Consider the following 26752-nt stretch of genomic DNA (forward strand, 5'->3'; position numbering starts at 1 on the left):
CCAAAGATCTGCTTCATTCCAAACACAAACTTTCCTCAGAAATCAAGAGTAAGCTTTGCTATTACATTATTAGGATAAGCATCATAATGTAGCTAAAGAACAGCTATGCTTGTGTGAAATATAAGATATAAATCACCCTGACAAACTAACTATGCAGGTGTTAGTAGCACATTGTTGGATTGACAGACACATCGATGCTTTCTCCCACAAGACACGACCCTTCATCGGAACAACTGCAGTCAATCGACTATAGGACATGATGGAACCTTTAAAGCTACACGATATTAAGCTTACACGATATTATTATTAAGCTGTATTTTCCCCCTCTGTCACGCCTCCTCTGCAAACTCTGCATTCACATCCATCCAGCCCCGATGAGACTAACCAGAGGAAGGTAATACTACTGAGGAGGGTTAACTAGCTCCTCGCCGTAGTTGAAGGCCTTGCTGCTGCTCATCAAGAACTCACCCATCTTTTCTCTTGGCTTTATAGACGTGACCGTAAGTGCCTCTTCCCACTTTACACCCCTCGTACTCGAACAGGTCCTCGACGCGTTCCCGTTCGCCGGTCAGCTTCACTTTAAAGTCATAGTCCATTTTCACTGTTGTTGTTGTTGTTGTTGTTGTGGCGGTGGTGGTGATATTCTTCTCCGCCGCTACTGTGTGTGAGTGTGTGTGCGCGCGCGCGTGCGTGTTTAAAGCTCCGCTCGGGAGGCAGCTTCAACCGAGCTCGATGCTTCAGTAATTTTAGCTGCTTTTCTCGTCCCCTGAGCGGTGATCCCTGGCTCTAATTCGGCGGACACATGTAGTGTTCCGTTTCGAACGGCGTGTAACCACAGAGGATGCGCGGTTGTGGACGATAAGCGAGGAGTAAAACGACTCTTTGCGATGATTCCTTTCTCTTGTTGCTGCGTTTCTCAGCCGGTATCTCACCAGAGATGCACTCGGTTGCGGCCGTATTCGCGCAAGGCACTGTCGCAAAATGTCGTGCTCTAACAGTAGTCTTTTATTTATTTATTTATTTTTATATTCATTCACTTATTTTCGTATTTCCCATTTTAGTTCTACTTTTTATCAGTAGGCCTACTTCTATTTTGGCAAATAAACTCTTATATTGCACTTTTGACCTAATTGTTGTGTCGCTTTTGGGGGTTTAAAGAACAGTGGGTTAAATGTCTCTTGCAACAACAAAGCAGCATGCTATGGAAAATGTAGGTGCTTTTATATATACTCTATGAGGTGCTCACGTCTCTTGTGCCCACTTGTCCAGTTTTGATGCCCACTTGACTTGACCCATGAGTTGACCACGTCTCTAGTGCCCAGATATCCGTAGTGCGGTCAATGCCTCAATCGATGTCCACGTTTACGAAGGTTTCAAAAGTAGGATAGTTAGAAGAGAACAAAATAATACCATACCCATTTGAAAATATACGTCAGGGACAAGGACCCCCAGTTTGACATAGGCTACGGACCCCATTTAATGGCATTTCTATCTCTGGGACCCCAATTTATATTGTAAAATCAATGTTAATTTAAATCTAATGGTTGTACACTATTATACTCATAATAAGGGTCCATTTGGTTCCTAACTATCGTTTAGCTGGGGACCCCTGAAACTGCCCCAAGGACCCCACTTTGAGAACCACTGCTATTTTTTTCTTTTCTTTTTTAAGGTTGAGATCCATTAGTTAATGAATCCTTAATTCGTCCTATAAGGTAGGAACTCCTATCTAGATGTTGTTTGGGTCTAGTCGAACGACACAGTGTTGCACCACTGGTCCCATCTTGGGTTTGAGAGAGCAAAGAGAAAAGCAACCCGTCCATATTACAGCTGCTCTGTCAGGTACTAAATAACTGTTATATTCACCTTGTCATCTGCTTTACTTTGACCTAGTCGTACTAGGCTCGAGTGTTTATTCGCCTATAATGCAAAATGCGTGATACAACCGTGTGTGTGCTGTGTGTGTGTCCATTTTACTGTCAGACTGACATGGTTCATTGTGTGGTGGTGGGGTTCGTGTAGTTTGTGCTAACAGAACAAATGACGTCTCTTTAAGCTGGGAACCCACGGTGACACTTGTTTCAGTCGAACGTTTAGTCGATATTGTCGAGCGCTAGGGTCGTGTTATAACGAACGAAGCCCGGCTGTGCTGTTGAGCACAACTCTACTAAACGTCAGTGTCATAAGCAAAGCTAAGCAGTGTCTGCTAAACGCTAGCAGAGCAAGAGCAAAGTGCACGCGTCTCTGAAAGGAAGCCCCCACGAAACTGAACGTAAACGTTCACTGTGGGGAATGAAGGAACGCGAACCTTTGCCCGACGCACGTTGACATTTAACAACCGTTGGCACGTTCAAATGGACATTATTCTTTGTTTGTTCTTCCACCACGGAGAAGACAAGACTCCCCGTTTATTCTGTCACGTCCCCTCCTCTGTCACACGGCGATTTCATTGGACAGCCGACTTGTCTGTCATTGTTTCCAGGCCCCTGATTGGTTGTCGTTGCAGGCCAGGACGATAAACGTCATTTTGTTATGGCCTTCTGTCTCTGTATGACGATACACTAAAGCTAGCGTTGTAGCTTGTTGTAGGAGGACTTCATTGTGTACGGGGAGATTGGAGAGGACTTCGTGTTAATCATTGCCATATAATTTGCATGCAACATATTAGTCACAAGTTGCAACGTTGGCTCGCGGGCATCAGTGCCCTCTAGGATTTTCTTTTTCTTTTTTTTCATTCTTTTTTTGCCATGTGTAGGTTTTGCTCGACCTCTTCTTACTGCCTGATGATTTGCATTTCGTCTTACGAAAAGCCGATTTACAATATCAGGGACATTCAGCTTGTAGATCGGCTATTTTCTACATACGACTCCGACGTACGAGAGAGGTACAAAATGGATGGCGTTGTCTGACTTCATATGCTAACAAGAGAATTGCCTCTCCACAGCTGAGACAGAACATGGTGGCGAAGCAATTAGAATGATAGGTTTTGTTACATGCTTTAGCCCATGAATGATATGTTGAACCTAAGGTGTGAAGTGCCATCTATAAAAGAGACAAATGTACATATGGGTTTTTAATTTTGTACTGGTCCATTATGTGACCTGGGACTTGACCTCAGATAATGCTAACTGCATTGCCGTAGTGGGTGGGAGGTAAGTGATGTTCCAACCCTGACTGACAGCTTCACCCTTGTGTGTGGCAGCGGTTTCCATGGTGATGGACCCTCCCGGCGGGCGAGACGAGCGGAGGAGGCAGGCGGAACGTCTTCGGCGGGAGGAGGCATACTATCACTTCATTAATGAGCTCAGTGAAGAGGAGTATCGCCTGATGAGAGACGGCAATCTACTGGGCACTCCTGGTAAGGAGGAACACATCCTGTATTTATTTGTAATCTAATACAGTCATCAAACTTGCCAATACAAACAACACACCGTAAACATATACATGTGATAGGAGAGTGTTCTGTCATGTATGTTTCTTAGCATCTACTACTTTGAGTGTTGGTAGTTCCCTCTGACCCATGCAGCACTTCTATCAGAGCATAATGACATGCTTCTTCACAGGGGAAGTTACTGCAGAGGAGCTCCGTCAGCGCCTCGATGGAGCAAAGGAGCGTGTGTCATCTCAGCCTCGTCCTGAGCCACACCCACAGACTACAGAGTCTGGAGAGCAGGAGGGCAGCAGCGCTGAGGGAGAGGAGAGAGGGGTTGGAGGAAGAAGTGGAGCAGGTAAGAAGGGGACATGGCTTTCACAGACACACGCAGTCACACAGGATTAAATCACTGTTCAAAATTTAAACGATGCATACTGAGTACATAACCCAAAAGTCTGCATATATCTGAAATGAGAAATACACGTTTATCAGAATAGTACACATTTATTTTGGATGCATTAATTATAACAATCACATCACGATAATCGGCATACTTAAAGGTAGGGTAATTGAAATGTTTTGGTTAAAATAAGTATTAAATAACTATATTCTGATATTGCTAAGTTGAGTGTTTGTTCAGTAACGGGGTCTCCCTCCCTGTCTCTCCTGCTCTTTAATAACCAGAAATGGCATTTTCAGGTCAGGATACCAATTTTATCCAATCAGGAGAGAGTACTTGCACAGGATACATATTTAAAAGAGATGAGCAGACAAGATTGGAACTGAACAGTATACAATTGAAGCTGATGAATGGGTACTCTCTCCTGATTGGCTGACAATTGAGACACCTGTTACTGAACATCTATACTATAGCAATGATTTTATCAGAATATAGTTCTTTAACCTTTAACAAATAAAGATTTCGTTAACTTTTAACCAAAGAATATCACTTACCCTACCATTAAAATATGTTAGGCAGCCTACACAGCATGTTGGAGTTAGTCAGATGACAAAAACATTGAACTTGCTTTGTAGTTCAGTCCTCAGGTAGAACAGAAGTAATATTATTAACCCATATATTACCAAGTATTTATGATGATTTGTCACTTTTATGTTTGTTCACAGACTTAACAATATATATTTGTTATAGGGGCCACAGAGCAAGGAGCAGAAACATCTAATGGTGATTCATTACTAGAGTGGCTCAACACCTTTCGACGCACTGGCAACGCTACTCGCAGCGGGCAGAGTGGCAACCAGACGTGGCGTGCTGTCAGCCGCACCAACCCTAACAGTGGAGAGTTCCGCTTCAGCCTGGAGATCAATATCAACCATGAACAGCCGGAGCCCGGGGAGCATAATGACACCTCAGACCCTGCAGAGCTGTCAATGCCAGCCTCTAGCATGACTCCAACCTCCATACGCACTGCTACTTATTTCCCCAACCCCCGCCCTTCAGCCTACACTCAGCCAAGGCCAGCCCCTTACCCATCACCTCGTCCCAACCTCAGTAGGAGGGCCCAGGCACGCCGCACACGCAGCAGTGCCAATGCACCTCCCTTGAGCCCTCCAGCCCCCTCTACACCAGTGTTCCCTCCTGCTGCTGCTTTGAGGAGAACTGTGGCCTTGCAGTCTCCTCCACCTGCCTCTGCTCCTCTCACTACTCCTCTCGATCAAACTATACCCATGCAACATCAGGCAATGAATGCAGCATTAGAACATGGGCGTGATGAGGTGACTGCTTCTCTGGACTGTCCCTGCGTGTCACATCAGTCTGAGCCCCAGACCCAAGCAGCGGAGCATGAATCAGGTAGCAGTAGGACTCGATCCCGCGGCCGTATTCGCAGGGCTGGGGGTGGGTCTACACCGTCACTTGGTTCCATTGTAGCTCATCGTAGCTCATCACGGCGAAGCCGACCACAGTTGCAAAGAACAGCTGCACCTAGTGTTGCTCCTATTTCTAGCAGTGGTGTCAGCGAATCTGGAGTCCATGTTGTTGTTGAGCCAGATACTGGAACTAGCTCTCTTCCCATGGAGACGGGGGAGGTTATGGCAGAGCCTGCCACTCAAACAGAGCCAACTACCGATGCAGGAGAACCTGAGGGTGAGTCAACTGTGACTGGAGCAGGCAGCACAGGGGTGCGGCGCCACCCTACCATAATGTTAGACCTGCAAGTGAGAAGGATCCGACCAGGGGAAAACCGTGACCGGGACAGTATCGCCAGCAGAACACGTTCCCGTGCCAGAGTCGCTGAGAACACGGTTACCTTTGAAAGTGACAGTGGAGGATTCAGACGGACAATCTCCCGGTCAGAGCGAGCCGGGATCCGCACTTACGTAAGCACCATCCGAATCCCACTGAGGCGCATCAGTGAAACGGGCCTGGGAGAGCCCAACTCCACTGCCCTGCGCTCCATCTTGCGCCAGATCATGACTGGTTTTGGAGAGCTCAGCACCCTCATGGAGACAGAAGCTGACTCTGAGATGGTCACACCCAACCACCCAGATACCAGTGGCGGAAATACTTCCACTGGTCAGGCCTATCGCCTTCATGGAAACGAGAATGCTGCTGGCCACAGAGATTCCAGTGAGATGGATCAGGAGAGGGTGGGGCATTTGGGGACTGAGGAAGGTCAGGGGGGTCAGGCTAGGCTAGGAGTTGGAGGGGCAGTGAGTCCCAACGAGGGGCGGGCTACCAGCAGAGACACCAACAACCTGGTAGAGAATGGTACTCTGCCCATCTTGCGGCTGGCACACTTCTTCCTACTGAATGATGATGATGAGGAGGAGCACCTTCGCGGCCTGACCAAAGAGCAGATTGACAATCTGGCCACACGCACTTATGGCCAGGCCAGCCTGGAGGGCGAGGCGGGCCGTGCATGCAGTGTCTGTATCAATGAGTACGCCCAGGGCAACAAGCTCCGTCGCCTGCCCTGTTCCCACGAGTTCCACATCCATTGCATTGACCGCTGGCTTTCTGAAAACAACACCTGCCCCATCTGCAGGCAACCCATCCTCGCAGTGCATCAAGACTGACCCTTCAGCCACAAAACCCACTCACCTTGCTCCCTGCTGGCCGAATGGAGCATGCCCAACCGGGCCGTGCATGTACATAGCGCTGTCATGGTTTAATTACATTTATTGAGGAAAATTCATAGTGTTAAAGCTGAAGGTGATGGAACCGAATGTGGGGAGGAAAAGACCTATAATAAATGTAGAGAAAGAAACGTTTATTTTTGTAGCCTTTGTTTTCAGCACTTATTATTGTTTTGATTTTCTTCCTGTAACTTTCTCTCTGGCCTCTCCATCACAATGCTCCTGAGTGCTGCATCAATGGATAGCACCAATGCTTAACCAGCTCCTGTAGCCGCTGCTAACTAGTCTGTTTAACTCTTAATGTCTGATGCCTCGTTATCACAAATGGACAACTTCTCTTTTAGATTGGTTTAATTAGTTCATTGTTGTAAATACATAAACAACGCTTGTGTTTGAGGCTTTTGAAGCAAGAATCTACTCACTCTTTGACCGTTTTAAATGAAAGGAGGAAAACTCCACGACTGCAGTCCTCCATTTTAAAGCTCTGACATCCATGTTTACATTTGTTAGCTCTTCTCTATAGTTTCTCATATTTACAAATCCGTCACAGTCATCAACACTATACAATGCAAGCTGCACAAAAACAGAGCATATAAGGCAACTGATAATCAATAAGTGAGCATAGTAATTTAGTTGCAAGCATTTGGTCTATTGTGTTGTTGATAATGGTGTCCATAATAGCAGAGTTGCACAACAAGGGGATGAAAGGGCAGTATTGTGTTTGTAATGCTGCTTTTTGTTAATACCCAAATGTCCCTCCACGCAAATTGAGAGTCCGTTTTTAGTCCTCTATCTCAAAAATGCATTCTTGTTGGTATGGAATACCGTTGTAATATGGAGTAAAGATTTGGCTCAAGTCTTCAACTGTGATGCAACACACTTTGGCAGTTTGACAAGTTTCTTGAGCCCACTGGTGTAGCCTTGCCTGCCAACATGCCTCCACCATTGCTGGGAACTTGACCATGTCTCCCACATGAGGTTTCGTTCAGTTCACATACTGTACCGTTAATGAGCATTCGGCCTGAAGGAGAGAAGGATGACAGAATGACTGCTCTTATTTTTAGTTCTTATTTTATTTTGTTCCATAAATGTTACAAGCACTGATAATATGCCACAGGTGTATTTATTGATCAGTGGTCATGCACAGTCTGTCACCACCTGGGAAGAATGTGCAACATCATTTTAGGAGATTGTTGCTGTCGACTTGGAAACCTTGTATTTCCAAAACTGTTACTTTTAAGAAAATTGAAAAAAGTACTTGTGTGATGCAATGGATCCAACGTAGTAGTTATTTAGTCTCAAGCTCTTAATACTTTTCATTGGTTCAATATTTTTAAAACTCAGACTTAACCACTTTCACTCAATTTCTTTTATCTTTTCAAATTTGTTTGGTTAAAGACACAAATGTAACTCCATATAGATGATCTATTTTTGTTACTTTTGAAAATGTATGAAGTAGGGCATTCATCTACAAAGAAACTTAAGTTGAAATATGGAGATACAAGGTTTGTAAACGACAGCAACAAGATGGAAGAGCAGTATACAGGAGCTACCACATCTTTGCGGTTACCATGTATGTCACAACTAAAGAGTTAGAATGTGGCAGAGTGTAAGGGCGTTAAGTGTGTGTATATTTGGGTTTAGAGTGAGTGTCTCTTATTGTGTGTGTTGAAGGACACAAATTACTACGCAGAATGTTACGTTAAGGTTCTCAAAGCATCCGTTTGTTAACTATCCACCAGAGTTTGAGGGGGTTGTGGTCACGGTGTCAGGCACATTCGCCTATGATTTTTTCGCCTACATTCATTTGGTCCTTTCGCATGGCATTTTCGCCGTGGAGGAGAGTCTTTTCACCTATCCTGTCTGGCCCATTCACCGCAGTTGAAGAGCCATTTCGCTTGCCCTAGACTGTCCATGTTTGCATGACAGTGGGGTTACCTCACCTGTCAAACGGTGACCATTACACATGGCTATCCTATGCACCACCCATAGAAATCACATTAATACAGATTAGAGCTATTGGAATCAGGTGCGTCCAAATAATTAAATGGGTTAGATAATCACCCGCATCACGGTTACTGAGGTCAGGGTTAGGTTTAAGGCTAAGCATAGTTTTACTGAGGTTAGGGTTAAGGTTAGGTTTTGGTGTTCGACCAAAGGACAGACATGTACCCTATTTGACATCACTGTCACAGTCACTATAATATTTAAATGACAAAGGGATGATATGCAAACATAAACAGTCTGACAGCAGAATTGAGCAAAGGCGAAATGGCTCTTCAACAGCGGCGAAACAGCCAGACAGGTTAGGTGAAAACACTCCTCCACGGCGAAAGTGCCACGCGAAAAGACCAAATCCATGTAGGCGAAAAAATCATAGGCGAAAGCACTGGTGACCGTGGTCACTCAATTCAGAAGTTAATATTTATTCTTTTCCTATTTAATAACTGAAAAAATGAACTTTTGACATGAACATGTATTATGTTATGATGTGATGAGATTAAAGATTAAGATGGTGTATAAAATGTCACTATGTATAACGAACATGGGTTTTCTTCTATGCTCCTTAACAATGGAATAAAGTGCAGCTTTATAATGCCTGGGGAGCTTGTTTCTAGCATCTGTTTGCACACATGGCATTTTTCAGTGTGCTTTCACGTGCATCTGTGGCACAAAGGACATGTTTATACTGTGTGTAAAAAAAATAGTGCAACGGAAATTCCTAACATCCAAAATTACTATCTACACACAGGTAAACAAAACATTAACTTCAAACAAGTAGGCTACAAAATTGACGTGTATAGGAATACAACAATTCCTATTAGTGCAGAAATTAAGTACACAATGAAGTAGCAACTTAGTAGGCAGGAATAACATAATTCCAGTGCAGCCATCAAGTAATATAAGACATTTCTTGCTAAAACTACATGCAAAATAAGGAATTGCATCGTAAAGAAAAGCATATAATCTATACAGTAATTTTGTGAACTAAAGTTCACTTCAACTACAGTGGCACAATACATATTGCACAAGCAAGTGGTAGATAGCCTAGAGCTATTGCTCACAACACCTTCAAGAGCAGTGTCGGGTTCTTCAAAATGAGAATGTCTGCCCTGACTCCTAGCCTATTTCTTTTTGCATCAACAATGTTGGAACGCACTGAACAGTCTCTCACTATCCACACTGGTGCAAAGAGCACACAGGAATTTTGCAGCAGTGGCTTTCATGGTTGGAAACCGTATTTGGTTGTATCTCCAGTACTGGAATGAGCTGTCTGAACGTGGGACAGTTTGTTCTGCATCCAAGCTGCTCTTTCTGCCACCGTGACACTGCTGCTTGGCTGCGCTTCCATACGTGGGGCCCAACCTCGCGTCACCAGGCTTTTCCACGGTAGAGAAATGTGGGGCCTTTTATCCCCCTCACTGACTCCCCCATCTTCTCCACTAGTTGGTTTAGTGCATCCTTTGCATGCTTGATGCTGTCTGCACTTGTGAAGTATCTGAAATTACAATAAAAGATAAACCTCTGATAGTATAGCTGATGTTTATGCATATTCATTGTAATTTTGTTTAGGGTACATTCTTTGTTCATTGTTCGTCATGTTGTCTTATCTATGTGTGTATATGTATAGATATCTTGATCTGTTTATGTTTTCTTTGGTTTCAAAGTCCAAACTTACACATTTGGACTTTTGTTCTAACACAATAGGGAAGGCAGCTGTAGTTTAGTGGATAAAGCATTAACTAAATATATTGTTTCAAACAAATGATCTTTCCAAAGAATTATGAGCTGAGAAAATGTGCTATATTTACAAAGTATTGAGGGTGTAAGTGGTTAAATGTCTGACGACACATGAATCCAACAGATAATTAGTAAACAAGATAACAAGAAAAGATAATTAGTAAACAAAAGAACAAAGCATGAATTTACACAACACTGACGATAGTGCTGTCAAACACGTACAGGCTATTAATAAGCTGTCTGTCAATGGAATCTATGAAAAAGTTTAATCTGCAACACATTTCCTTTTTTTTGATAGGACTGACAGGAGGAGAGACGGGGAGTGACATGCAGCAAAGGTCATCCGGATTGGGAATTGAACCGGCGCCGCCGCCAGGCATCCATGCCTATGTGGCAATGCCTAAGTGGTGTGTGCCCGGACCAGTAGTCCAGTGGGCACCCCTGCAACACAATTGTATACAATATTGTATGTGGTGCTTATCTGAGACAGAGGCTGCTTCATCTCTGTTTCAGATAAGGGGTCCTTTGACTGAAAAATGTTGAAGACCCCTGTTTAAAATCACAATCTATGACACAAACATATATATCTATAATATATATATGGGGATATATTACGTAATACACGTATTATATTATATAGGGGTATACCACGAATTATAACATTCACACTGTTTCAGCTGGAAGTGAGATTCCCCATTCTAGGGAATGAGTCAGCCTAGATGGCAGAGCCAAAGAAAGAGTATACCTTCTGTATGTCACTGATCACATAACCTCGGAAACCCAGGCTTCTTTTTTTTTTCTATAATTTTTATCCCACAATTTTGTAACCCATTTTTTCACCCAGTGCTAATTGCCTATGTAATCCTGGGCTCTGCTCTCCCTCTGCCGCGCCTGGGGAGACAACGGACTGACCTCATGCTTCCTTCTATGCATGAGGAGTCCAAGTTGCTTCTTTTCACCTGACAGTGGAGATTTCCCTGGTTTGGACGTAGCGCGTGGAAGGAGCACGTTATTCCAACCAGTTCCTTTCCCCTCCATCAGGCGCCCCGGCTGGCCAGGGGGAGGCATTATTGAGACCAGGATTACGTGCATGTTTTTGTGAGGGTATCAACCCTAGGAGACACAGGGAGAACATGCAAACTCCACACAGAAAAACCCAGGCTTCTTTTGGCGATTGCTGATCACATGACCCAAACAATCAACTCTCCAGTTCCAAGCAACACAGAAGAGGGAGGACCTTTTTCATATTTCCTATTATGTAAACGACATGTCATCTGCTTGTGACTGCAATCTGTTTCTGTTCGCGAAAAGGCCCTTAACTGAGTGAATTAGATAAAATCTGCACCTGGCTCAATAAACAGTCAATACACTGTGAAAAGTGACATCAAGTGCCGTTTTTAGCCCAAGGAATGTTTTTCCATGCAAAACAAATGCTTGCAATGGATTCATTGAAAATCCTAGTTTGACCCCTCACATGCTACTTAAAGCAGATTTGGGGTTATTCTTTTCCTATATAGTATATAGTAAGTGAATGGGCCCCAAATTCATGACTGTATATAGACAACATTTAGGCCAATAAAATAAACTATAGGCCTACACCAAATGTCATACTTAAGCCAAAAAAGGCCTGTTGGCAGCCAGACTATAAATACATTCTTCAATCAATCAATAGTTGAATGTTGAAAATGAGTGGTATTCCCCTTTAACCTACATTCATTCCAGAGTCTTGTCAAGGTGAAGGCACCTATAGGCTGTGTAGCCTGTCAGTGTTAGCCTGACACTTCAGTCCGCACATCGTGTGAGATGTCTGGCGCTCGCAGTCAGGCAATGTCAGTGTAGCCTGACTGACAACGTGTGGCAGGAGGTTCGAGTCCTGATCCCAACGGTCTTTGCTGCATATGATACCACATCTCTCTCCTCCATTTCACCCCAGTTCAATAATATTCTTTGTTTTTGTCGCATTCCGAAGCCAATAATTTGAGGAAACACTTAGTAGGCAGGTCTCCATGCGGAATCAATGGGAACATTTCTTTTTATCAAATACTTGGCTTAGGGATATGACAAAAACGAAAAAATATTGTTGAACTCAAGTCTCCATGGGTTGAGTAATCGATAGAAAAAAAGTCATTTTGGGGGTTAAACTACTCCTTTAAGCCTTTCCTATTTCATTTCTTTCTTTCATTCTGTTTAAAAATCGAAGTAAATGTGTTTCAATAATTGTATTCGTTATTGCCAATAAGACATGGAAGTTCAAGTTGTGGTGGAGAAACAGCTATAATTCACAGATAAATTGCACTAATAGCCTACTGATGTGAGCAAACTCTAGTTTTAAGAGCAAGACAGACATCTAGTGGACAAAAGGAAAATATTAAGAATTCAGTTGCCACATAAAAACCATTATGAGAAGACACTGATATTTTGAATTTCTGTTCTTTTGAGAATGTCTTTTATAAAGTTCTTACAACAGCCTGAAACTGCAACATAACTCCACAGCTGAACTTTAATAAATGACCCAAGTCACCCAACCACAATCAGTGCCCTGCCAACTTTCCATCATTTTTTATTTTATTTGATTATACGGCCCATTGGTAAACTGCAGTGGTGTAAAGTAACTTAAAGGAGTAGTTCACCCCCAAAATGACTTTTTCTATTGGAGACTTGAGTTCAATAATATTTTAAAACAAAAAATGTGATTATAGTAAATTTACCCCCATTAATTCCGGATGGGGACCCACATGCATGGCCCCGGATGAGGACCCATATGCATGGCCCCGGATGGGAAGTGGGGACCCAAATGCATTGGCACTGGATGGGGAAACCGTCAGGGTAAATTTACTATAATCACATTTTTGTCTCAGGAATGTGACAAAAACCAAAACATATTATTGAACTCAAGTCTGCATGGTGTAGAGGAAAAAAAGTCATTTTGGGGATGAACTACTCCTTTAAGTAGGCTACTTTTACGGGGCCTGTCACCTAAAGGGTTACTGTCACTTTAAGAATCATCTTAAAAAACAAGTTAATATTTGTATGATGTCATTGTGGGGATGCGCAATTATAAGCCAATCAAATTAATTGTCTGTATAGCCTAACTGTATGACTACTTACTGTACTGGTCAGCTGTTGTTGGGCAGATTACACTGAGACAGTTTCAGACTGTTTGAGGATGCACACTGGAGAGAGACCACATGACCTACTGTATCATACTATTATAATTTTGGGGCGTGACAGCGGACCTTTAAGTAGGCCTACTGTACTTAAGTACAATTTTGAGGTATTTGTACTTTACTTCTACTCCATAAGCTCCATTTCAGAGCTACATTTATTTGAACACTTTAGTTTAGTTACCTACAAAATATACATTAACCACTTCAGCCATATGTTTGACCATTTGAAATTGGCCAATCTACAAGCTAACGATGGCAATACTTTTGTAGGCTACTTTAACTCAAGTAAATTCTGAATTCCGGACTTTTACTTCAACAGAGTACTTCGATATTGCAGTATTGATACATTTACACTGAAGTAAAATATGTGAGTAGGCTACTCTACTTTTTCTTTTTCCACCACTTGTCAATGCGCGGCGCGCCATCTTAAAGCAGCAGCAGTAGCGGAATATGACTCTGACTCGCGTATTTAGACAGCGGGGGCGCGCACGCCTGTCATTAGCCGAAGCGCGCAGGCGGCGTTGAAGGGAACGGGGCGACGAGTCGACGTAAAAAAACCCCCACAAACAACCTCTCCGGTTCCCCGGACAATAATGATCCTTCACCAGCGAACGCAGCTCTGTCCCAGGCCCGCGTTCCCCTGCTGTGTCCGCGAGCCGTGAGCATGCCATCTCTCCGGTGTCCATATTATTCCAGTCTGCCATCAGAGACCCGTCTATTACCAGCAGGATGTATTTCAACCGGAGAGGGAAGAAGATACACAGCGAGGGTAAGCTTAATACTCACTATTTAGGGGTCAAGTCAAGTGTTCACCCCCAATTAGCGTCGACGCCCGACGTGACAGCGTCTCGCTGACCACCTATTATTTAGCCCACTAGTCATCCCAGTAGTAGCTAGCCGCTACGTTGTTTTGCGGAGTCCTACGATGCGGGGATATTTATATAAGGCCTGTATGTCCCAGATTCCCAGGCACAGGTGCGCGGTTGCGTTTGGAATGAATAACGGAATTTGGGATGGTCTGGGACTGCGGCACATGAGCGGCGTAGCTCCGCTCGTCCCAGCATGGGGTGATACAACAAGCCTTTGGTGTTTTGCCACCAGGTTTTGGATGCGAGGGACTCGAGAAGCGCTGTTTTTGTTTTTAAAGTAGACCTATATGAATGATACACATACACACGCACACACAATGACATGTCACATTTCATGACGTGCTTTGTGATGGGGCTATACATTTTTTATGTCATTTTCCTGGCTGTAAAACATCACCATGTCAAGGCAAGCTCATACAAGACATCCCATAGGCCCATTACCAACGCCTACCAACGACTTAAAACCCATGTGACTGTTTAGACTGCCCTTTATTCTAAGCTTCACCTGTGGAGGTCATGAGAGAGCCCAGCATGGCATTTTGGCCTAATAAAGCCTTACTGTATTCATATGTACAGGCAGCAACGATGCCTTAATCCCTGAAACAAGCAGACTTTGGCGAACTGAGGTGAGGACTCTGAGGAGGTGTGTGTGTGTGTTGTGTGTGTGTGTGTGTGTGTGTGTGTGTGTGTGTGTGTGTGTGTGTGTGTGTGTGTGTGTGTGTGTGTGTGTGTAGGCAATGAAAACCTTCCATGTAGCTTGAATACACTGCTTTTCATCTGAGGACTACGATTGGGACAGGACATAAGGTGTCAGAACAGGAGATATGATGATGTGACAAATGGTGCTGCTGCAGTAGTCAGGCCAGGCCATTGGATTGTCCTGGAAGAGAGCTGCACGTGCTCAGCTAGTAGCGTGGCTTTTCAATGGGCACATAGAATTCATTGTTATTGTTGTGTGTGTGTGTGTGTGTGTGTGTGTGTGTGTGTGTGTGTGTGTGTGTGTGTGTGTGTGTGTGTGTGTGTGTGTGTGTGTGTGTGTGTGTGTGTGTGTGTGTGTGTGTGTGTGTGTGTGTGTGTGTGTGTGTGTGTGTGTGTGTGTGTGTGTGCCCTCCAGCTGGTTCCAGAAATAGATAGAGAAGGACATATAGCTGAGATGAGTGCCAACTGGTCCACATTCTCATCTCGTCATTGTCTATTCAGCCTTTGAACAGAAACATAATCATATAGGCCTATAATACAGCAGGGGTTCCCAAACCTTTTTGGCTCAGGGCACCCCTACAAATAGTTTTTTCATCCGAGGCACCCCTACATTATCTTAATGAATGTAGGGGTGCCTGTTCACTCCTGGCACCTTATATTTATGGCAAATTTTAGCGAGGAAAACATTGAGATAATGGCTATGACTGAAGATTTAAATTTAGGATAAAAATATCCTAAATAAATAGTTGTTTTTAATCTCACGGCACTCCTGGACTGCCGTCACGGCACCCCAGGGTGCCCCGTCACCCACTTTGAAAACCCCTCCTATATAGAGATGGACCGATTGCAAAATTCTTGGCCGATACCGATCCACCGGTTTTATGAAGGTCTGACCTGCCAAAACCGTTTTTTCCGATACCGATTTCTTTAGCTAAGAACTAGGAAATAGGGTTGCTCCAATACCCTTTTGTTTCAGGCCAAGTAGGCCTACAAGACATACTTCAATTTGAGTACCAATAAGCTAGAAGAACACTAATGCCAAATCAATCACAATAGTACAATATCCAAAATCACAGACAGTATCCAGTCTAATATGACCGTCTGGACTAGGCAGGAGGAAAGCAGGTGACGCATACTTTTTTCCCCCCTTCTTTTTGGAGACGACATTGACACAGGATTATGGAATATATCCTTACATTGCAAAGGTAATCAGCACCATCTGTATTCTGTAGGCTGCCTCCAAGTAGACTGGCTGCTACTTGCTAATGTTTACGTCACAGGACCGAGCATCATGCTGTGCAGTGCAAGAGATACAATTGGCCGATTTTGGCATATTTATGTCAGTGACCTGCCGATCACCGATTTGGCCGGTTTGATATGATACCTGCCGATTTCTGATATTGGCCGATACCGATGTCCATCCCTACTCCTATACAGGCTACTGTTTTCCACTAATGGCTTAATTTTTTAGATTTAGCATCTGTTTACATTTTCTCCTAAGTCATTTTCTCCTAAGTCATTAAGTGTATTAAGTGTTAAGCAATGCAATTCCCCTGACAACATAAGCATGACAAGAAATATACATGCAATTTGAGTGTGTGTCTCTAGAGAGTTTTAAGTCTCTTCAGGTTGATTTCATAATGAGGATTCTTTTTGGAATTGAAATTAAAGACCAGCTGAAATGAAAAACTAAGCCTATGATAGTTCTTTTATATACTGAAGGGGAGGCTCTCTCCATTCCGACATGTCGCCACTCCGAAATTGACTTCTTATTGTCGGAGTGGCGACACTCCCATGGGGGTTCGGTTTAGGGTTAGGGTTAGAGATAGGGTTAGTGTCGGAATGGAGACATGTCGGAAAGGAGACATGTCGGAGTGGAGGGGATGTGTGCATTGCTAACTACCCCCCCTTTTCATTCGCTATACAAGTTAATTCATTCATACTCCCGTGTGTGCGACTGTGTGTGTGTGTGTGTGTGTGAGTGAGGTGTGTTTAGTGGACAGAGTCATACATAAGGATATGTTCTAAAGATACAGGTTGGTGCTTACAGAAGTCTTCCATATTATGGCATGTATGCTGACTGGCGAGGTAGGAGTAAGCATCCGTCAGCTGTTAAGATGAACAGCTGCTGTCAAGTCTTTTAGTTACATTGCTGTGGAAAGTGACTAACTAGCATAAAACCAGTAAGACTCCCTAATCGGGAGATAAGCGACCAACGGTCGCTTATAGGCCAAAAGTTTGTTTTACCAATTATCAAGACATACGGGCAGTTGACAGTTTGCCATGGTTACTCATTGAAGTTGAATCTCCATATATGGAGATAACCTACGCATCACACTAAGTCTGACCTCACCAGCCCATATTTGGGCATGAGCAACTTATGTCTCCATATATGGAGATATGATGACATCACACAGTCCTCAGCCGATGATGTGGCGTGATGTCATACAATACACAAACGAGCCCTACAGTATAAAGGGGCAATTCTTGCCAGGAAAGAAGCATTTCTTCGACTCAGACCTTATCGCCAGGGTTGGCTTATAGCAGCTGTCGGTAGGACCATATATGGATTCTGTTAGTGTGGATCTCCTAACAGGGCATCATCTGGGATACAATCCCTTTTATGCCCATATATGGAGATCCCTAACATAATCCCTTTCATGCCCATATATGGAGATCCCTAACAGAATCCCTTTTATGCCCATATATGGAGATCCCTAACAGCATCCCTTTTATGCCCATATATGGAGATCACTAACAGCTAACAGAATCCCTTTTATGCCCATATATGGAGATCCCTAACAGAATCCCTTTTATGCCCATATATGGAGATCCCTAACAGAATCCCTTTTATGCCCATATATGGAGATCCCTAACAGAATCCCTTTTATGCCCATATATGGAGATCCCTAACAGAATCCCTTTTATGCCCAGTTGGTTGCTAGGGTAAAAAAACATGGTTGCTATGGTAAACAGTTGGTTGCTAGGGTAAACAGTTGGTTGCTAGGGTAAAACCATGGTTGCTAAGGTGGTTGCTAACGTACACTAACAGACCAGCAACAACAGACTGTTGCCACAGCAACGTACACAAAGGTTTGTGTACACATGTGGTGTGATGTCATACTGAAGATATATGACATCACACCGTACACAAACAAAGGTGTGACGTGTGACGGACGGACGGACGGCCGGTGGAGGTTTTGGTAGTAAACTGCTCCCTAACGGTCGCAATAAGATGGACAAATACACAATAATACATCTATTGAGTATTGATATCTATAAATATTGCTACCACATGGCGGCTGGACAAAAAACGCTTTAAACTTGAACAGTACACAAAGATTAGTTTGAGGTGAACTGAAGACAAGCAATGCAGTAACATAAGCAGTTCCTTGTTGCAGTGCACAATGCAGTTTAGAGATAGCAGAGTTTAGACCCTATAGCCAGAGGGGACAAATGCATGCTGTATGAAGGTTGGAATCCTGAGCTGTTAAACTTCACTGGTTTAAGCCCTGCCCCCTGTGCTGTGATTGACAGAGACAGACCCAGCGCCTGTTTCACTAGTAGGAATTAACCAATGGACAGGACAGAATTCATTTTGCAAGTGTGATTCGAGTTGCGGTTGGTTGTTTAAGTTGGACAAAATGTGGACAAAATATTTCCCCAGATATGGATATGACTGACATCTGACATCATAGATGTCGTATGTTATAGACCACATGAGACTCACACAATATGTCCATATAATATATGGACATATATGGCATATATGGGCATTCCAAGCTATGGGCTTAATATTGATGACATCAGGGATCTCCATATATGGGCATACAAGGTACAAGGACCGAATTTATTTGCAAGTATGACTCGTGTCGGGGCAGCCACACTAGGGCATCATCTGGGAGCGTCCATATATGGGCATTTCCAAATATGGGTCAACAATGTGATGTCACAACAATGTGATGTCACAACAGGCATAGCCAAATATGGGTCAACAATGTGATTTCACAACAATGTGATTTGTCACTAGACATTGAGGCGTTACTCACTGACTCAGATACGGACAAGATGTGCCAGTTTTCATAGTTAACTGCGTCCTACGGTCGCAATTATATGGTTGCCAAAAGCCATTTCACCTGATCTTTAATGGAATTCGATGACTTCCTCGAAAATGTATCAAATGGTCTGCAGTAACATACTGTGTGAGTACGAGACTACGAGTAGATTTGCCATACGTTAATGTTTTAGCATGGGTAGGATAAGACATGGGAGTTGATTTTATATAAGAGTCAGCAATCAGCCAAAAAGGCTATAAATTAAAGCAGCAATGTCTCTTGACCTTTTAAACAAAATGTTTTCAAAAGGCAGCCAACAAAACCAGAGTAATATGTACTATTTTCTACCTTGTAATATGGTATAATATTACTGTTTTGGCAGAGTAATCCATCCTTACACTACTTGTTACTGGGTAAAGTAATACTACTACAGTAATATATTTCTAAGTAATAAGTTACTGCCCAACACTGGTTTAGATTAAGCCAGAAAGTGGTCTAAAAACCTTTAGAAGCCATTTGGCCCAGAGAATACATTTCGAGGAACTCCCTGCTACGTCTCCCTCCAAAGTAAAGCAAATGGAATGGGAAGCATTCCAGCATGAGTGTCAGACAGCTGGGTCATACCATCAGCCTCTCCATGGTGTGTTTCCTGTAATCTCTTCGAGTCTGACCTCTTGTTTCTCTGGTCTAATTATCATCCCTTGTGGCGTCAGTGACGTCTGCAGCCACCAATCTGTCTCACACACACACACACACACACACACACACGCACACGCACCATGGCAGACACAAACAACACCATGTAATCATTCTGTAGGGAAAGAAATACAGTATTTACTTTGTCATCAGACATAATCATACATCTTGTATTCATGATGTAATATGATATATAGTTTTATGAGCTAACCGGGTTAGACATTGTGCCGAATGATTCTGTCAAAATAACCACACATTAATAGTCTCAGTTTAGGTAATTATGGTTTATGGGAGTGAGGCACCTATGGCCATTGTCTGCAGTGTATGTGTTGACAGGTTGTCATGGCTGGCTGCTAAGCTGTTAAGGATGCCAATTGGGAAATTGAGGTAAAGAACTGCAGCAAATTCTGTCTTTCCTGAATATTAGGTGCAATTACATCAGATAGCCACAGGGGAGCACTCCTGGACAAGGATCACATGGATTTGAGGCACTTTGGCCAGGACCTATGGTCATTGGTCAGGACAGGAAACCATTGAACCTCTCGCCATACATGGGGTTAACCAACAGCATAACCAACAGTCTAAATCACACTTCACTCAGCACAAAGCCACACACACACACACACACACACACACACACACACACACACACACACACACACACACACACACACACACACACACACACACACTTGCACTCCTGCATTCACAGTGTGGATGTAGACCCACAAGTGTGCTGTGCGTGCGTTTGGCTGTGTTACTGACTTCCTGTCTTGTGTGTGTGTTGTTTTCTCCCGTGGCGGCTTCTCTCTGGTTCCCACAGAACAGTTAGTGTTGACCACCATTAGACAGGAGTCCCCTGAGCTACAAGACCCAGGCCTGGGTGCCGGTGCCACCGTGCGCGCCCGCCTCGCAGACAGGTTGGACAAAAGTGAGTTTGCTCTAATGGACTGGATGGTGCTCCTACTTTCCCTCCCCACCCCCCTTCTTCCCTCCCGCTTTCTTCTGCTCAGAGTCATGGGTGCATGTAGCCGCGCAGAATGGCCTAAACAGCTGCGGGGCGGTCTCCCAACCCCCGGCCCCAGAGAGCTACAAGGTCTAGTGCTAAATGAGTGCCTTGGGATCATTATCTGAGTGGAATCAGAGATGGTGGTACCAGTTGGGGAACAATCACTGTGATTCCCTGTAGCTCTGAGGGGCCTGGTGTGATGACCACTGAGCAGGAATTTTAAGGCTCACTGCATGTTCTTGTAGGTACTGTAGAGAGATGACCGCACATGTGAAAGCTTTCGGATGAAGTCAGACAGATATATTACACAGTGGTTTTGTTTGTCTTTGCAAACCTCCTGGCGACATGTTTAAATTCACATTCTAATGTGCAGCCATGTACTGAGTGTTCATTTAACTCTGAGAGTTGTCTGTAAATGTCAAACGTTGTATTAACACTCAGGACTTTGCTGAATGCACATAACATGCATATGTACACATGGCATGCCTTAATAAAGCATGTGCATTGCAGCATTCATGTACTCTATGTGACTTTTTGAGTTGGGTTTTGAAAGCAAACAGGGGAGCTGTTGCATGCCTGGGAGCTTGCATGATCTATGTCGTGTTAATGTGCATGCATGTGCCGTGCTTATAGACATTACCGTGTGTGAGCGCATATGCAGTTGTAATTCTGGGGTATGACGGTGTGAAAAAGTGTACTCTGTGTGTGTGTGTGTGTGTGTGTGTGTGTGTGTGTGTGTGTGTGTGTATTTATGTGCGCCCGGCATTCTCACCTGTAGGATGGATTAGCAGCAGGCGAAGTTGCAGAGCAGACACAGAGAGGATTAGCATCTTGTAAGAGGATTTCTTTCATAATTCTTGCATCGTCCCTGTGGCAACTGGACCCAAGTGGGCACCCCGGTGACCAGGTCTACCTGGACCTTGAAAAAAAAAAAAAACGCATGGGTACCCGAGGCTAACCTGGACCTGTGTATACGACCTTTAGGTCGCCTTGGATACCAGCTCGGCCATGGGATGTAGGGGTCAGGCAACCAGACGAGGCTCCATAGGTAACTGTTTCCTGACCGCACGGAGGAATCATAGAGGCACAGGAGGCTAGACAGGAAGCATTATTGGGACCGACTGAATAAGAATTGCTACCACTGGTCATTTGCATGTAACTTTGCACATTCAACGACGTAAATAAAGTACTCAGTTATCTTAATGATTAGAGCTGTAGTTGTAGCTGTAGTTATTGGTGTACACTTTAAAAAAAATCACACTCGTGTGAACTGAGCTGTGTGTGTGTGTGTGTGTGTGTGTGTGTGTGTGTGTGTGTGTGTGTGTGTGTGTGTGTGTGTGTGTGTGTGTGTGTGTGTGTGTGTGTGTGTGTGTGTGTGTGTGTGTGTGTGTGTGTGTGTGTGTGTGTGTGTGTGTGTGTGTGTGTGTGTGTGTGTGTGTGTGTGTGTGTGCAACAGCGCCCCTCCCTTAACATGTGTGGTCAGAAAAGGTTACTGCAGGCTACAGACAGACAGACAGACACGGAGACACGGAGACAGACAGACAGACAGACCCACACACACGGCCACGTATAGGAGCGTTGTGACCACCGCTCAAAAAGCTGTTAAACTGCTGAGCCTGGGTGAAAGACGAGATTAAATGTGTAGACATCTCTAAACTTTGTTTTATGCCGTTGAGAACAACGGTAGGTGGGTTAATTGGCGATGCACTGATACTGGTTGACATCTGAGTCGCCTCCTGACTGAAGGCAAGGGCACAGCACTGAGGCAGGGTGTCTGGTGAAATATGCTCTGCCATTCTGGGCAATGTGGATGAATTATGCAGCCTGCACCGATCCATTATTCAGCTGCACGACCTGCTTTTTAGTAGTGAAAGTGTGGCACTGGGCCAGTAGCTTGGGTTCTACCCTGAACATCAAGCTGGCTTGGAGCACAAGATGTTAAGCCCATGATGAGTGAAGTCCATTTCAGATGACTGGTTTGATGGCTGATGGATTAATCTCAGCTACCTGTCTAAGTTGTCAGAATGAACTGCTCAGATCACCATATATGCTTGACCCCTTGTGATGTTTTAGGTATTAAAGCCTGTAATCATTCTATGGTTGCTGCTGGCTAGTGGCTACCTACAGACAGACCATGCCAGTTTACAGAGAATGAGTCTTTCTTAGCTTCCTCAACCAGATGGGTAGCTGGCAGGGTTTGAGGTCAGGGTGTTCGGTGAGAGAGGAACGGTCTAGTTTTACCTGCTCGGGTGACCGCTGTCCGTCAGGTCCATTGATTGCACCTGGCCAGGTAGTCTGGGTGTGTCATGTGTAATTGACCTCGCTGTGCTCTGCCGTGGTCACTCGACTGCTGACTCGACAGCAGCTCATCAGTAATGAGTTACCAAAGTGAATGTGCGCCTCCACACCATCAGAGATGAGTAATGAAGGCATTGATCCGCCCAGGAATGAATCGGTCCAGGAGAGTGCTGCTGAGAAGCCAATATTGATCTGCTTGGACTGAAAAGGATTGTGAGATGGGGAGAAAGTGGCCAGAGTCGAGGAGGGGATGGATAGAGCAAAAAAGTCAGAGAGGTGATGGAAGGGAGATGCTCTAGTACTGTAAATATAAATTGTGTGAGTAAAAATAGCACAAAACAGCAGGACCGTGGATAATGGTGTTGGCTGAGTATGAGCATCGATTAGGCTAAGTAAGGTACATTAAAAGGTACATAATATATGATGACAGACTAACAAGAAAGAGGACATAAAGTTTCTTCATTACAATAATAGAATGGACAAGATGAGATGAGGTCCTACGGTCCTACATGCCGGCTGCGGTGGAATTCCTCCACAGCGAGGTAGATCACCCTTTTCGTGACATCGTATCCAAAAAGTAAAGGTAGTTCCCCAGAGTATGATTTTCCGAACTCCGGCACATAAAAAGTTTATGTCAGGGTTGGGAAAGCGGTTTAAATCGCTTATTTAATCAGCCTGTGCCATGTTTTCCCATTCAACCCGGAAACCCCCCGGCGGCAGATGCCAGTGGGGAAATCTTCTCTTTCGAACGACCGTCATTTCGACAAAGGAGCGTCGGGACTCGGGAGGGTTAGCGACTCACCCCCCGGAGGTTAGGTTTAGGATAAGGGTTAGAGTTGGGTGTCGAAAAGATGACACGTAGTAACAGCGAAACGCTCCCGATGCCAGTACTGCTCCCTATTCTGCAACAATGGAAAGGGAGCAGGACTGGCATCTGCCGCTGGAGGGATTACCTGGTTGAATGAAACTAAATAAGCGATTTAAACCGTTTTCCCAAGCCCAACGTAAACTTTTTGTGGCGGTATTCGGAAAATCATACTCTGGGAGCGTGAAACTACCTTTACTTTTTGGATACAATGTCGCGAAAAGGGTGATCTACCTTGCCGTGCAGGAATTCCACCACAGCCGGCATGTAGGACTGTAGGACCTCATCTCGGAGCACAACAGTTCTACAGTGGAGGGTGAGGTTCTATATGGGGCTAGGACATGAAAATACAGATTTAATGCAGCAGCACTCTGGAAAAAAGCAAGCTTAAACCTCAATCTCCAGCCTGGGCTGTGGTCCAGGTACCTATAGCTGATGTGTCGCTTGACAGCGCAACGCAAGTCTGCTGTTTCCTGTTTACTGTTTCCTGTCTGTCTCTACTGAGAATCTATGAATAAAGCTCCCAAAAAAAAAAAAAAAAAAAACATCTTTAACCTATCTTCATATAATTGGTCCTCACTAAGGCTCATTATAATAAGGTACCATTTTTGTCTACTCTCTCTGTGTCTCAGAAGAGGACTGGACAGTTCAGAAACCTGCCTATCAGTGATATAGTGGCTGCTTTAAAAAACCTTCTTGTCAAATTATCCTACTGCAAAGATAATTTGTCTGGTTGTCTCCACCAGCCGAAGGCATGGGGGAGAGTATGTTTTCCCCTTCGTCCGTCCGTCCGTCCGTCCGTCCGTCCGTGTGTCCGTGCGTGCGTCCTCGCAGTTTGTGTGCAGCTAATCTCAGTCGCCGTTGGCCCGGTCGCTGCCAAAGTGAGCACACACATTCCCTGGATGCCAATCTAGAACCTCTGCCCTAAATTTTTCAAATGGGCCTTTTCTAGCGCCACCTAGTGGCCGATGTTCGCAAAACACATTTCTGTGCACTACTCTTACAGATTTTGTCCAAAAATCCTACAAATCGGTAGGCAGTATCTCGACAGTCATGTGATCGACACGGATCTGTCCGATTTTGCATATTCCATCCTGATTGGCTAAGATTGGCTTCCAAAGTTTGTATGATTGAGCCGTTTTGAACAAAATGCCTCAAATCCCAAACGCAAAGTGCAATTATCATGAAATCGCGCACACACGTTCCCACTAGGTCGAGGAAGAAATGCCACTTATTTTATTTTAAATCAGCCTCATGGTGGCGCTATAACAGGCCGATTTGTGGTTTTACCTATAACTCCACCGATCAGTTTCAAACTTTGTAAGCGCACTCCCTAGAGGCCAAGGAAAAACCCTTTCCCTGCATTTTTCACATCAGCCTTGTATAGCGCCACCAGGAGGCCGACTTATGTAAAACACATTTTTTCCTATTATTCCTTGAGATTTCATCCAAAAATCATGCAAATTGGTACACAGTATCTCTATAGTCATGTGATCAAGTCCAATCCGTCTGATATTTCATATTCCATCCTAATTGGCTAATATTGGCTTCCAAAGTTTGCAGGATTGCTCCGTTTTTGAACAAAATGCCTCAAATCATCAACGCAGCTTGCGATTAGTGTGAAATTTGCCACACATATTCCCACTAGGTCAAGTAACAAATGCTACCTTTTTCACATTGGGCTGTTATAGCGCCACCAGCAGGTAGACTTTAGCAAAACACATTTTTGGAACACAATGCTTCAAATCATGCATGCATAGTCTGATTGCCATGAAAGGTCTAAGGTGAAGAACATATGCCACCCTTTTTACATTGGCCTATTATACAGTAGCACCACCAGGACGCCTGGCCTGGTGGAGACCTGTGCTCGGAAGAGCACTGTTTCTAGTTTTAAGAATCGGTCTTGTTTCATGATGTGACTTGACTAAGAAATACTCATGAAACGAGGAAAATCATCTTTAATAATAGTAAATCGTGTTCATTTCATCTGTCAAGAAATGCCGATTTAACACTTGGTTGCATGCCAGTGTTGTGCGCCAAGAATAGCTCACAGCGGAACTTGTAGATCAATTATTTTTGGTGCCTGACACCAGAGCACAACTAAGTATAAATCACCCTTATGTGTCTTCTTGGAGTTAAGCAATGGCACTTCTTTGTCTTCACTTCACTAATTCCAACCTTGAACCGCCCTCAAACAGTTATTTTACAATTTCACACTATCTTGTTTGACCCGAGCTCTCAGCGAGCAGGGTGGAAAACTGAGCTGTGATTGTGACTTATGGCCCCTGTAGGTCCATTAGGAGATAACCTGGTGAGGAGATAGGCTGGTTATCAGTTTAACTCGGCAGACTTTGACCATAGTGCTCTCCCTTGTGCAGTTTGTGGGACGTAAACATTGGAAGTCAAGACTGCAGTAGGAATTACACATGGAAAGACGTAAAACATGCCTGTAAATCTCTAGACTCTTGAGAAGCTTCTGCTTTGAGGGTTCAGCAGAAGAAGAGTCCTGTATGCGTCTGTTGCACCCAGGCCTGATATGTCTCATTTAACAAGTTGTAAGTGATATTTTTGTTACAATAAATGTTAAATAGCTCTAATAATTGCTATAGAGTGTTTGTTCAGTAACCGGGCCTCCCGGCTATACATGTCTCTCCAGTTCTTTAGCAAATAGTCACTAAAGCTGGTTGCACACTGCTGCGTTTTTCGTTTATTTTTCAGGGCAAAGAGCGATAGAGATAGCAAGGGACCCAGTTGTCCGAAAATAAATGCGAAACGGGCGGCAGTGTTCAAACGTGATTGACATAACGCGAGGTTGATTTATTTATTTACGTGCTCCGAAATTCGCTCCTATATTTGGCCTTTATCCAATCAAGAGAGAGAATTC

General features: G+C 44.1%; 3 protein-coding genes across 11 annotated transcripts in view; 2 read left to right on the forward strand and 1 right to left on the reverse strand.

The window, feature by feature from the left end:
- cdk8 (cyclin dependent kinase 8) overlaps positions 1-26752 on the reverse strand; it is a 41802-nt gene that overhangs the window by 11023 nt on the left and 4027 nt on the right. For 2 of the 4 annotated variants that reach the window (XM_080752249.1, XM_080752248.1), the window contains exon 1: positions 469-663. In XM_080752249.1, coding sequence (XP_080608375.1) covers positions 469-596 — 128 coding nt within the window. In that variant the 5' untranslated portion in view covers positions 597-663. Of the gene's footprint in view, positions 1-468; positions 664-19624; positions 19734-21477; positions 21625-22946; positions 23749-26752 lie in introns of those variants that run through there. The other 2 variants (XM_080752250.1, XM_080752251.1) reach the window with 2 other exon arrangements.
- Positions 1756-9962, forward strand: rnf6 (ring finger protein (C3H2C3 type) 6). Its single transcript, XM_080752247.1, has 4 exons — positions 1756-1842; positions 3203-3358; positions 3564-3728; positions 4524-9962. Exons 2-4 carry the CDS (start codon positions 3211-3213, stop codon positions 6407-6409), a joined length of 2199 nt encoding a protein of 732 aa, XP_080608373.1. The 5' UTR covers positions 1756-1842; positions 3203-3210; the 3' UTR covers positions 6410-9962.
- Positions 13968-26752, forward strand: part of atp8a2 (ATPase phospholipid transporting 8A2) — a 90276-nt gene continuing 77491 nt past the window's right edge. For 4 of the 6 annotated variants that reach the window (XM_080752239.1, XM_080752242.1, XM_080752240.1 and 1 more), the window contains exons 1-2: positions 13968-14146; positions 20520-20627. In XM_080752239.1, the coding sequence (XP_080608365.1) occupies positions 14107-14146; positions 20520-20627 (148 nt within the window). In that variant the 5' untranslated portion in view covers positions 13968-14106. Of the gene's footprint in view, positions 14147-20519; positions 20628-25783; positions 26424-26752 lie in introns of those variants that run through there. The other 2 variants (XM_080752243.1, XM_080752245.1) reach the window with 2 other exon arrangements.

This window comes from Nannobrachium achirus (assembly GCF_963921795.1).
Source record: "Nannobrachium achirus genome assembly, chromosome: 21".
Lineage (NCBI taxonomy): Eukaryota > Metazoa > Chordata > Actinopteri > Myctophiformes > Myctophidae > Nannobrachium > Nannobrachium achirus.